Here is a 14,059-nt window from a genome sequence, read left to right as displayed (position 1 = left end):
TTAAGTATAGAAAAATTTTAAAGATGGAAGTGACTTGACCCAGGAATAGAAGAGAAAGTAAAGCTTACATTTGATATCAAATCTACTCTTCATATTCATACTGAAAATATGCATCCGGAGGTTTGCTGCAGATGTAACAAAATCCATTGCTGATGGGTCATCCTGACAATGATTTATAAAAAAAAAAATGTTTTTAAGGTAACCGGTAAACACACTTAGACAATAATAGCAGCACTTTCTGGGTTTTTTAAAATGATTTTAGCCAGGGCAAATTTTCCTTTCAAGATGACACTTACACTTGTATACATCACAAATTTTACTCCTGAATGTTTATCTGGAAGAATGTTTTTCACACTAAAATCTATAACTGGTATTTACTTACAAACAATTCCCAAAGCACTTTCATTACAAAACTCCTGTGAGTCAGATAGTACACATTATAACTATTTTATATTTTATAACTATTTTGTAACTACTGTGACACTTGAGAGGAAAAGTCCTTTGTAAATGTGTTTTTAATGACTATTATTTTATATTTAAGAAGAAAGCTGATCATAACAATGAAATATCCAAACAAAATCTGATAAAATTTCCCAAGCATCCCAAATATAACTTATTGGCACTGAAAATGCTCACGAATTCCAACTTGGTTAATTTTACTTCTCAAAAGAACAAAATATATACTTAATATGTAACTGGGAACTGAATTTTCTCAACAAACCTTGTCCCATATGAGTTCAGCTCCATCTCCTTTTTCAGCTAGATGAACTCTCAAGGTTTCAATACTCTTTGAAAAAAGGCGTGCATAGCTCTTGACATCCAGAACCTGTTGGTCTTTTAAACCTAACGTGGAATCATTTTGTTGATCTCCTGAATTTATTTCTTCAAGTAAAGAAAAAAAGATATTAGCTTGGCTGTAATAGGTTTTTCAAGATCAAATATCACCATTAGCACCCTTACAATCTTTTGTGCTAAGTAAATTAAACAGAAACAGTCCCTGACCAATAGGAATATCAATACCAAAATAATATATATTACTAAATTTTAGAAAGTAATCATAATACAGTAGACAGGATTTAATTATATTAAAAACTATTTTGAGTAGAACAATTTTAACCAAGACAAAAATATTAATTTGGAGGGAATATTTACAAAACCCATAACACATAAAAACTAAACACTTAAAATTTATAAACTTAAAATATTCAAAAGAGATACTCCTGAACCAATCGCCACTGGAAAAAGGTTTAAATACATAAGAGAATTTTAAAAGGGAATATATATACTGCTAAAACAATCACTTGAAAGATGGTCAGTCTCATTAACCATCAGAGAAATACAAAATCAAGCAGTTGTAATACACACACACACACACACACACACACATATATATCACTTCATACCTATCAAATTGGCAAAAAATAAGAATTAATCAAAAGCAATTCTCTTAACTGCAAAGAGATAAAATAATTTTTTGAAATAAGGAAACACAAAAATAATCATACCCTTTGACCATTTATTTGATCCTTTTATATTGAAGAGGTCCTCACAGTACCATTTTAAAGTTATAAAAAAGACTATACAAAACCATACATAAGCAACATTATTTATAATTGCAAAAAATCTGGAAGTGACATCTATCAGTTAATGAATAGCTATATAAACTATGGTGCATCAAAGTAATAGAATCTGTAAGATTAAAAATGAATATCCAAATGCTCCACATATTATATTTAAATAAGATTTATTAATAATAACAAAGTAAAAGAAAATAAAAAAGCTAGAGTAAAAGGGGAACTAGCCCAGCCATGGTCACAAGATAAGACAGGATGGGGTTACACACAACTATATACAAAAAAAAAAAAAAAAAACCATCAAGTATGCAACTTGGGGACGAAAAGGAAAGGGATGATAGGAGATGTAGTTTAAAGGTACAAAATTTCTATTTATACAAATGACATTTAAAATGATAAATATAAAGAGTATCTTTAAAATTCTGAAAGACTTATAGTTATTCAGAATAAATAAAGCAGAAAGAAGAGAATAGTTCACACTGGCTATGACTACACCTCAACACAATGATTCTACAACTTTATCAGGATAGCACTCCTTCCACTGGTGCAGACCCCATCCTGATGTGAATTAAGCACACAGTCTTCAAGAGTTTCTTTGGCCAAAATGATTTGTCAGTCAGGCCAATCTGCTGATAGCACTCTCCAAACACAGGTAAGCTGGTCCTTGACAGAAACTCATTCTATTACTAGGTTGTACTCAAAAGTATTTTCAGACCAGTAGGATCTTCTAGTTGCACTTAGCTAGCAAAGCCTCAGAAAATCCATAACACCAAAGGTATATAAAAGGAAAAATGCATAAAAGTGCCATCATCATTCTAATCACTGTGGTTTGCAAACCTAGAATCATCCTCAACTCTTTATACTACCCTCACCTCACACATCCAATAAGCTGCCAAGTCTTGTCTTCAAAACCTCTCTTACAACCAGCTACTTTTCTCTCCACTCACAATGGAAAACACCATCTAAGGCCTTGAAACTTGGACCACTGCCAAAAACATCCTAAATGGTATTCCTGCGTCAAGTTCCTCCATACTCTACTCAATTCAACTGCCAAAGTGCTATTTTGGGTGATATGCTCTATTCTGAAAGCAAGTGAAAAAATAACAAAGAACTCAGAGTATAAAACAAGCTTTTAAATAAAAAGTGCTAGAAAGGTACTCTCTAAGAAAATAAAATAGTCATTTAAAAATCAGGTAAAAAGTAAGGATTACATTCAAGCAGCATATAAAAACCTCAAAAACCAAATTCTCCTCAGCTAAGCAGAATAATGAAAAGTTAGCTAAGAGACAGACACAAGTTTGAGAATTAACATATGTCAGAAAAGATATTACTGAGAACAAGGAAAAAATTACTTCCTTGCAAAAGCTGTGGTCACTATACAAAAAATGTCAGTGACATCAAAAATATGTGTAAGATATAAAAATGCTACAGGATAAATCACTATATACAATTTTTCTAAGCTATCCATTGTTAAGAGCATAAAACACCAGACAAACAATTTAAAGTAATTAAGAGTACAACAATAAACTCCATAACCAATTAATAAAAATGTTTAAGTGACAAATTGTAATGAGTCTGTGGCCATACTTCAAAAGGTCAATGCTCTGAGATTTGTAAAAACCAAAAAAGGAAAACTATAAAGTATACAAAAAGTACATTTTCACCCTTTTACAATATAGTAGTGTAATAGCTAGTAATATCTAACATTACAGTGCTTACTATTATGTGTCAAGCACAATGCTAAGCACTTTAGAATCTCATTCAATTCTCACAACAATCTGTAAGGTAGATGCTATTATTATCCTCATTTTACAGATGAAGAAACTGAGGCAAACAGAGGTTAAGTAATTTGCACAGTCACAAAGCCAGGAAGTATCTAAGGTTAAATTTGAACTGTCTTTCCTGACTTTAGGACTAATACTCTATTAACTGAGCCAGCTAGCTGCCTAATAAAGAACCAACAAGATAAAAGCAAACATTATTGCCATTACATCAGTCAGGGACATAACCTGAATAAGAAGTTACTCTTTTCTTTCTGGGGGGAGGGAGAGAAGGGAAGATAGGACAGGATGAGAGAGAACTGGACAGGACTCAAGAGAACTTATGTCCAGTCATTTAAGTGCAAAGCTAAATTCAACCTTAAAGTTAAAAATAAACATAACTTTTTAAAAAATCCACGTGCAGCTAGTATCCCTGAAATTCTGAATGTTTACAACAGTTCTTCCTCAACTTACTTATAAAATGTTTTCCACAGGTGAAATTAGCAACATTTCCTTTGGGTTTCCTTATGCCATCGTATTCATAATCAATATTTCCACTAAAGATTAGGAATAGTGGAATTGGTTGGAACTATCTTATCTCTGGTTAATAATAATAATAATAATGCTTTTTATGTTAACATTAAATCTAAAAAGGCAACCAGGTATATATCAAAAAATCATAAATGTCTTAAATAAAAATAAAATTAAAAACCCAGTGGATCTGTTCATTAACGTAACAAAATTATAATACAATACAATAGAATGATTGGCACCAGCCATTCTATATAAATGCCTTTCTGATGAGAAATGATGTCCAACACTTCAGTCTGTCAGTCTGTACAACAGGACCAATGGATTAAGATTAAATTCTGACCTCCCATCCAAAACTTTCAGAAATCCCTTTCACATTGAGTATAAGGTTTCCAAAAAACAGACTCTGATTCTTCTTGGGACCCTACACAGGATAGTATATCTGCCTATTTGAAAAAGCGAACTAAGAAAAAGTAGCTCTCCTTGCTTAAAAAAGTTTGAATCATCTACCCTCAATATTCTAAAAAGCTTTTCGTCGACAATAGAGGATATGACCTAGGAGATTAGTGTGTAAATGCCACTTATTTAGAAAAGTGAAAAGGTTTTGATAATATTCTATAATTTTTTTTAATTGAATAGACTATGCTACTCCAGAAATCTGACTTCTTTGGTGACTGGCAAACATGGACCATGGAAGAAAGCAAAAGAAGTTCCAATATATAAAAAATGTTCAACAAAAGAACTTAGAGGTTAGAAGATAGGGACTGTGTATTTTTTTTTTAAGTGGGCATGCAGGGTTTAAAGTAGGTACCCACAAGATCTGTACAAATTACCTTGACTCTGAACTTCAGTCCAGTCTAATGGTACAGGAGGCTTCCTTTTCCTCCACAGCTTATCCATTGTCAATAAATATCTGATATCATCCTTGAAAAGCTTTAAAAAAGAGAGACAAAAGTGAATGCACTGATTCCTTAAGTGTGCATTATGGCAAGTGTCATATGAAATTCATTTTTAAAAATCAACAAATATTAAGCACCCTTACACAAAGAACTGCATTAAATATCGTACTATGATAATGATTTTGAGAGAGACATGTTATATGCTAAAAAAACATGATGCTAGAGTGATATTTGCTATATTTCTTATTTTTTTAAAATGAGCCTATCATTGATTTGAAAATGGCTTAACAAATTGTGGTACATAAACATAATTGAATGTTACTGTCCCCATAAAACCATTAGAGAGAGAGAATTCAGAGAAGAATGGAAATAATTATAAAATGAATGAAGAAACAAAACCAAGACAACAATGTAGAAAATGACTACAACAAAGTAAATACAACAAAAAAAAATAAAATGAATGCTGTAATAATATTGACAAAGGATGGTCCTAGAAAGAAGGTTGAGAAAATGAAAAATCTCTTTTAGGAAGAGGAAAATCTCATATAAAGAGAGAATACTGCATGTATGGTAGGCGGGAAGCTTTGATGAATTTTGTTGAATTCTCTGTTTTTCTTCCCCAAGGGATGGTTTGCTGAGTAGAAAAGAGGAGAAATATGCAAGTAATAAAAAACAAAACCCAAAGTAAGATTTTTTTTAAATAAGTCTAAACTAACCAGTAATGCAGGCAATAAATGTTTTTTAAACATCTATGTGCCAAGTCCTGCCAAGTGCTGGGAATACAAAAAAAGACACAAACCCCATTTCTCAAGGGCCTTCACAGTCTAATGAGGGGAAACAACAAACAACTATATACTAGCAGCTACATATAGGGAAAATTGAAACTAACCAATGGACGGAAGGCACTAGGATCATGAAATGCTTCCTGAAGGTGGGATTTTAACTAGAACTCGAAAGAAGTTCAAGGAAGCCAGAAAGGAGAGCAATCCAGGCCTACCTAGAGGACAGCCAATCAAAGTTGTGTAACAAAAGGCAAAGAAACCAGGACCCTCTGTATTACAAAGTACACAGAAGGAAGGAGGGGGATAGGGAAGGTGTGAAAAGGCAGGTTATGAAGGGTCAAATGAAAGATCTTTATATTTGATGCAGGTGATAAGGAGGCACTGGAGTTCACTGAGAAAGGGGAATGACATGGTCAGACCTAATCACTAACAACTGAATGGAGGACAGACTAGAGTGAAAAGACTTAAGGCTAGAAGACCAACCAGCAAGCTATTTCAATAGTCCAAGCATGAGATGAGAGCCTGCACCAGGGTGGTAGCAACATCAGGACAAAAGTAAAAGGTAAACCTGGCAGGCCTTGGCAACAGATATAATATTTGAACATGAAACCTATATTACATTACTAGTTGACAAGGAGTATGCTCATACCCTCAGCAATAGTAGGGAAGTTAGGAAGAAGGGAAGATATAGGGAATAAATATTTCAGTTTTGTAAATAATAAGTTTAAAATGTTTATAAGACATTCAGTTCAAGACATCCAAAAAGCAGATGAAGAAATGAGATAGGCAGTCAACAAAGATTGAGGATGAATAAGTAGATTTGAGAATCATCAGCCCAGAGACAATAACTGAAACTATGAGAGCTCATAAGATAACCAAGTGAAATGTATAGATGGACATGAGAGAGCCAAGAGGGATACCCAGTTAGTAGACGTGACCTGGATGAAGATCCAGCAGAAGACATTGACAAGTGGCAGACTAAGGTAGGAGAACCAGGAAATTGAAAATCTAAAGAAAATGTTGAGGAAAAAAAGGGTGATCCACTATGTCAAAAGTCAAAGGCTGCAGAGAGATTAAATAAAATGGAAACTGAGAAAAGGTCATAAGATTTGGCAACAAGGAAAGATTGGTAACTTTGGAGAGACAAGTTTTGGTTGAATGACAAAGAAGAAAGTCAGAATGCAGAGTTAACAGAATAAGAGAAAAGGAAGTGGTTTTTGTTGTTCAGTTGTGTACGACTCTCAAAGATTTTCATCGTTTGCCATTTCCTTTTCCAGCTCATTTTACAGATAAGGAAACTAAGGCAAACAGGCTTAAGTGACTTGCCAAGGATCACACAGTGGCTGAAGCCAGATATAAACTCATAAAGATTCCAAGCACAGTTGCTCTATTATAGACAACCTTCTCAAAGAGTTTGGACACAAAGGAGAGAAGAGAACTAAGTCAAATTTATAAGAAACCACGTCATTTCCCAATTGATAAATGGTCAAAGGATACAAAAAGGCAATTTTTAGATGAAGAGATTAAAGTTATCAATAATCAAATGAAAAAATGTTCTAAATCCCTTTTGATTGACTGATTAGAGAAATGTAAATCAAAAGAACTTTGAGGTACCACCTTACACCTAAGCAGATTGGCCAATATGATAGTAAAGGAAAATAATAAATGTTGGAGGGGATGTGACAAAATTGGGACACTAATGGTGGAGTTGTGAATTAATCCAACCATTTCTGGAAGGCATTTTGGAATTTGCCAAAATGTTTTTAAAGAATGCATACTTTTTGATTCAGCAATACCACTTCTAGATCTGTAACTCAGAGATTTTTTTAAATGGGAAAGGACCTGCTTGCACAAAAATATTTATAGCTGCAATTTTTGTGGTGGCAAAGAATTGGAAACTAAAGGGATGTCCCTCAATAGGGGAATGACTGAACAAATTGTGATATATGATGGTGATGGAATACTGTAAGGAATGATGAACAGAATCATTTCAGAAAGAACTGGAAAGACCTAGGTGAACTGATGCAGAATGAAATTAAGAGAACCAGAATATTATGCCCAATAACTGAAACATTGTGGGACCATCAACTGTGATACTTTTCTACTAACAGCAATACAATAATACAGGACAATTCTGAGGAACTTATGAAAAAGAATGCTATCCACATCAAGGGAGAACTGTTGGGAGTAGAAATGCAGTTAAAAACATGATTTAAGATAAATTTTTAAAAAAACAAAGGAGAGAAGAAATGTGAGGCAACAATTAACAGAGATGGATGAATCAAATTAGGGTGGGAAGACATGGGAACATATGTAGTCAATAGGGAAGTAGACAGTAAACAAGGAGAGATTGGAAATAAGAGGGCAAACTGCTCTTGGAGAATGGTCTTAATCTTTTTAGTAAAATATGAGACAAGTTTCTCAGCTGAGGAGGGGGAGGAAGGAAAGCCACAGGAGATCTGAGGAAAGATAAAAAGATTTGGAAGAGCAGTTGTAGTAAGGAAGATAGCTAATTAGGAAGTACAAAAGGACTGCCTTGCAACATTAAGGGTCCATTTGAGGTTATACAACATAAATTTGTAATGGACCTAGTTTTCATGGTTTCATGAGTTTTCTGTATCTTTACTGAGCAGTGGTGGGAGTGATCTGAGGCTGAAGACTGGCAAGACAAGTTTGTGATATAAGGCAAGGGACTCAAGAAAAAGAGTGTAGAGTTAAAATTGCTTCACTAACAGTGAGGATGGATAAGGGAAGAATGAAGCCAGTGAATAGGTAATGACCTGAAAGAGAACTGAGGAATTGAAGGACTGGAAGTCACAATGGGGACAAAGAGAAGGGTTTAGGGTTGCAAGGAATTGGGAGCAATAAATTGTGACCAAGTAAGGATTTTCAGAGTTCATAAACATGAAAGTGTTGCATGCAATGGTGTTAACTGCAAGATTGAGGGTATGATTATCTTTGTGTGTGGCCAAGGTAAGATGGAGGAATAGGTCTTGGGAAATAAAGCTGAAAAACAGTGATGTTAGGTTATTTTGAGTATTAAAATGTATGCTAAAGTCCCCCAATATGAGGGTAGAAGTTGGAGAGGAAAGAAGAAATGAGACAGGATTGTGAGCCAAGCACTGAACTCAATGAAGCAAGAAAGGGAATGTCCTGGGGAAGCGTGGCAGATAGCAACTACCAGAATTTAACTGGGTAGTAGATATGGAGTGAGTGAAGCTCAAAAGAGGAGAGTTAATTGAGTGATGGTGGTAGAAGAAAACTAGAAGTAGCAGAGAGGAGTTCCCTAATCTTTGTAATTCCCAGAGTTTTAGTATAGTCATTAGGACATAAAAGGTGCTTAATAAATGCTTACCAACTAATTGACCAAGATACTAACTACCTGTGTGACCCTGGGTAAGTTATTCAATTCTTCCCAATCTGTTTCCTCACATATAAAGTGAAGATAATAATAGCACCTACTTTATAGAGTTGTTACGATAGTCAAATCAAATATGTCCAGTGCTTTGAAAAACTTCAGTTGGCTATTATTTTCTGAGTAACATTCAAATGGCAACATATGACTTTTTCCTAGTCAAAAAATCCAGAAAAAAAGCATTACCCCTTATCTATTACCAAAGAAGCTAGGCTTTTAAAAGGATTTAGCTTAAAATCCTACTATTGGAATTTAATTCTCAGATTTTCCCAAAAATAGCTCTGGGACCTTGAAGAAGTTTAACTTTATTGGGCCTGAATATCTACAAATGAAAGGAATACATTTAATGATAATCACTAAGTCCCCTTAACTCTAAAATTCTTGATATTACATATTCTGGAAACTGACTATACACACTTGGATAAAGGTTTTTATAATAGTACTATAGGTTATAAACATTTACCAGGTGAGAATGTGAAAATGTGTTGAGAAGCAAAAAATTCACTGGGTAGACATGCTTTTCTGCAGTTATGTTATTGAAAAATGTCATACTCCTTTGACAAGTTTATGAATTTTCCAGTTCCATGAAGTACAATGGAATTTTCTACCTTAACCCCGCCCCCATTTCCTCCAAAAAACAAGGTGCATTCTCATAGCAGCTAGTGTGAAATCACTGAATTTCACAACTATCTTACTATTTTCCATCAACCTGGGCTCTTAATGGAATTCAGTACTTCATAAGTTTTCTTTGCCAGGTGACAAGAAGATAATATCTACTATTTTTCCTACCTGAGCACTTCCTCTGAAGCCTTCATTATTTTTTTGTTAATTCATCAGCTGTTAGGGTGGGGACATAGGACAAGGCAAAAAACACTGACTCAAGTCAGAAATCTTGGGTTCAGAACCTGCCTGTTGCTTATTTACTGCCTGTATAACTTACTGTTTGCATAACCAGAGGCAATGAGCAAGTAACAATCCTTTAGAGGTCATTTCCTCATCTTTAAAATAAGGAAAGTAGAGTTGATGATCTTTGATATCCCTTCTATCTATATCTAAGATTCTTTATTTTTAAATTTTCTAAATTTCCATACAAATCTGGATGAATTAATTCTACCTAATTCAATAAACAATACAGATAATCACAACTAGTAAGTGAAACTATTTTTTCTCAACTATCACTCAATTAAAAAGAAACAGCATCTGATAGCCTATACCACAACTGCTTTTTGAAAGAGAGCAAATCTCACCTTGGTAAAGAGTTTAACTGGGTCATATCCAGTTGATTTAGCCCATTCCTTCGTGGAAATGCGCTTAATATCACCATCATCATTAGATGCTCTTGCTCTGGCTTCAGCTTCTGCTGGTTCCCCTGCAACAGACAACATTTGGTTATAGTTATAACATCAAAAGACATGAAACTGGAATCCAACTTATCTGAAGAAAGAAATTAAATTACCTAGGAAATTCACCTGTAATAAACACATTCTGGTTTTGCATTTGCCCTCCTGATTCAGGGCCTATTAGAGGGACCTAGAGGGGAGGTATTATATCTTAGCACCGCACTTATATGTTGCTATTTTGACAACTAGTATAAGAAAACTAGCTATCAAAAGTAATGTTAAAGCTTTCAATGAAATGACAAGTTCAAGTCAAATATTATACTCACAAGCAGCTTCAGGATCAGCTCTGTCAGGGGATACTTCCTGATCAGCATCTTCTTCCCCAAACAACTGGCTGGAATTTTTAAAAAGTTATAAACAAAGATAAACATTTTTCACAAAGATATTTCCTTGAATTACATATACAAAAATAATTGAATTGGAGATAATTATGTAAGAGCTTATAAGGAACTAATAAGAAAAATTACTAAACTGAACTGTTAATATTTCTATTTCCCAAACTCTCTCTTTTACATAAGGGTCTAATGACTTAAAACTAGCCAAAAACACAAGTATGTTTGAATTTCAGCAATCTTACATATAATTACCACAGAAATTATTTCAATAACTTATTGAAATATATCAAGAATTTATTTCAAAAAAATATTTCAACTCAATACAAGTTTTATAAAATTACTAGTCTGGATGATTTAGGTATAAGCAAAACATAACTTGCTGTTAACCACTCATATGGATCTTAAACATAAAACATCAATTTATCTTTTTTTTTTTTTTTACTCATCTATATGTACATAAGACTTTGATTTGATAAAAAACAACCCTGCTTTTACTTTTATTTACATCCTTACTTTTCTTTGGGTAGTTTATTTTTATTGCCAGAAAAAAATTTTGAAAATTAATGACCCACTTGTGGCTAAACTTTTCCTAAGTAACTGTTGATCTTTATTTTCTCCAGGTAACTTTATATTCTCAAGTTACTGCCAAGAACATCACATTAGCAAGATTGTACCGCCCCTTACAAAAAGAAGATAAGTTTAAAGTGCCATGGCAAAAGTAGCCAGAATCAAATACAAACTTTTTAGATGAGTTTACGTAGCATACCTATTCAGATCTTCTTTTCTTAACAAAGGGGACAAGAAATACATGCTCACTTTAGGAATCTGACCCCTACTCCCAAACGATAATGGTAGGAAGGATTTGAAACTAATAAAAAAAAAAAAAGGAAGGAGCTGGAAAAAATTATCATGGGCAGTGCCAACCAATTCTAATGCATGGAAAGCATAACAGAAATGGAAAAGACATAAAATTAGTTCTGCATGTTAAATAACTATTTTGTTTCCCTACATTCCCCAACTATAGAATTACTCAAACAATTGGTGCTCATCAAAAAGGCACTACAGATATACAAATGCAGGGTTTTCCAAAGGTTTTAGTGCAATTGTAGGCTATCAAATCTGCATTAAGACATTCAGGACACCTTACGTGCACGAAGAAGTCACCTTTGTTTTCATTAACAAAAAAAGTGTACATACCAGGGCAACCCTCTAACTTTCCTAATACTTTATGTCCAATATATCAGCACAATTTTTGATAACCAAGAAAAGCTAACAGTTCTCAAAAATGCTAACTGCTAACAAGGACTACCAGTAATACTTTGAACCTAATACAGTTAAAATGGAACACTGTGATCACTTTATGCAGGTAGATGAACTTTTGCCAATAATGACCCCAGCTGACAATTCTAAAAGGGAAGAAAAAATCCTTTTAATGAAGATTGCTGAGCCTTCCATGTATAATCACATGGAGGAAACTACCAAAATATTTCTACTTTCCAACTCATAATGAAAAGAAAAAGAATAATAATTTCTGAATTTTTAAAAAACACTTTCGTTTTTCCACCATCAGTATTAAAACATAATTTTTATATAATCTCTTACTTGAACAAATATTTTGCCCATACAATACAATGAATAGGTTCTGAAGGTGTGTTACGAATTGTGCATCCTGGGAAAGTTTTCTGTGTTGGCTTAGGATGGCATTCATAACATTCTGTCACACCCTGCAGATTCAAGAAATCAGAAAAAACATTCACTCAATTATGGCTAATTCATCATTTCAAAATAAATCAATTACATATAGAGCCTTCTTCCCAATTCTAACTATATTTCATCAAAGTGTAGGATTTTTATGAAAGGTCCTTACCAATTTAGTCCAACCTCCTCATTTTATAGATAATGAAAAAAAGGACATAAGGGAATCAAGTGATTTTGCCTAGCCAGGTATTTGTATTGCCAGTATTTCTTTCTATACAACATAGTACTCTACCCCTACTTAAATGTTAAAAGCTATTGATACATTGATCCTTTAAATATATCTCCCAGATCATAAAAGAATTCCATTTCAAGATAAAAGATAAATTTCTAAATTAAATATTTTCAAGAATTTTTTTCATTTGTTGATTTCATGACTCTCCATCCAATTTTAGCCTCCTAAACAAGTGGAAAATTACATTTTTTTTAATTTTTCATTTTTTTTTAAACCCTTACCTTCTGTCTTGGAGCCAATACTATGTAAGAGTGGTAAGGGTAGGCAATGGGGGTCAAGTGACTTGCCCACGGTCACACAGCTGGGAAGTGTTTGAAGCCAGATTTGAACCTAGAACCTCCCATCTCTAGGCCTGGCTCTCAAACCACTGAGCTACCCAGCTGCCCCCTTTTACAAAGTTTAGATTTTTTTTTTTTAATTACACTTTTAAATTGAAAAGTACTAAATCTAAACTTTGTTTTGAAAACTTCACATGAGACTAGAGCCACTAAAAGAAACTGCCAAAACAGGGTCAAGAATATCAATATATCAAGTCATTCTCCCAGAAAAATGGTCAAGCAAACAGTTCACAAACAAGAATTGTAAACAGCCATGTGAAAAAATGCTACAAATGACTACTAAAATAAATGAAATTCAAAACAACCTTGAGGTTTTACTCTGCACCCAGAAAACTGGTAAAGGTGACAGAAAATAGGAACAGTCACTAATGAAGTGTTAAAAAGAAAGGAACACTAATGCATTGTGGTGGAGCTATACACCAAAATTAAAAGTAATTTGGAAATATTCAAATAAAGAGACTAAAATGTCCATAACATTAATGTAACATTTAATTCAAAGACTCTACTGTTAGGAATATACCTCAATGAGGTCAATGAAATAAAAAAAAAAAATTAAATCCATATACACTGAAATATTTATAGATGTCCATCAACTAGGGGACAGCTAAACAAATCACGATCTATGAATATAATGGAACATCAGTATGCTGTAAGAAATGATGAACATGATGAATATAAATAAGCATAGAAAAACTTACATTTAATGATGGAAAGAAAGTAAGCAGAATGAGGAAAATAGCATATACAATGACTAAAACAATGTAGGGTTTTGGGCAAGTCACTTGACCCCTATTGCCCACCCTTACCACTCCTGGGCCAAGGAGGGTCCCTAGCCGGGATGAAAAAGGAGGAGGGTTGGGCGTGGGGCTAGCAACCCCACCCTGTAAAAACTACATCTGCTAAAGAAACTGCAACCTAAAGTAGGGGCAGCTGGGCTAGCTCAGTGGATTGAGAGCCAGGCCTAGAGACAAAAGGTCCTAGGTTCAAGTCCGGGCTCAGACACTTCCCAGCTGGGTGACCCTGAGCGACTGTGTG

At 34.0% G+C, this 14,059-nt stretch overlaps 1 protein-coding gene across 1 annotated transcript in view; it reads right to left on the bottom strand.

Annotated features, from left to right (window-relative positions):
- UBA2 (ubiquitin like modifier activating enzyme 2) overlaps nucleotides 1–14,059 on the bottom strand; it is a 36,110-nt gene that overhangs the window by 10,654 nt on the left and 11,397 nt on the right. Inside the window, exons 6-12 of the mRNA XM_044661458.1 lie at nucleotides 12,299–12,420; nucleotides 10,628–10,695; nucleotides 10,209–10,330; nucleotides 4,699–4,798; nucleotides 2,441–2,446; nucleotides 722–882; nucleotides 69–162 (exon numbers count right to left, since the gene is read on the bottom strand). Coding sequence (XP_044517393.1) covers nucleotides 69–162; nucleotides 722–882; nucleotides 2,441–2,446; nucleotides 4,699–4,798; nucleotides 10,209–10,330; nucleotides 10,628–10,695; nucleotides 12,299–12,420 — 673 coding nt within the window. The remainder of the gene's footprint in view (nucleotides 1–68; nucleotides 163–721; nucleotides 883–2,440; nucleotides 2,447–4,698; nucleotides 4,799–10,208; nucleotides 10,331–10,627; nucleotides 10,696–12,298; nucleotides 12,421–14,059) is intronic.

Source organism: Gracilinanus agilis, chromosome 2 (assembly GCF_016433145.1).
Source record: "Gracilinanus agilis isolate LMUSP501 chromosome 2, AgileGrace, whole genome shotgun sequence".
Taxonomy (NCBI): Eukaryota; Metazoa; Chordata; class Mammalia; order Didelphimorphia; family Didelphidae; genus Gracilinanus; species Gracilinanus agilis.
The sequence above is the reverse complement of the archived record's forward strand: the minus strand, read 5'-3'. Positions and strand labels throughout refer to the sequence as shown.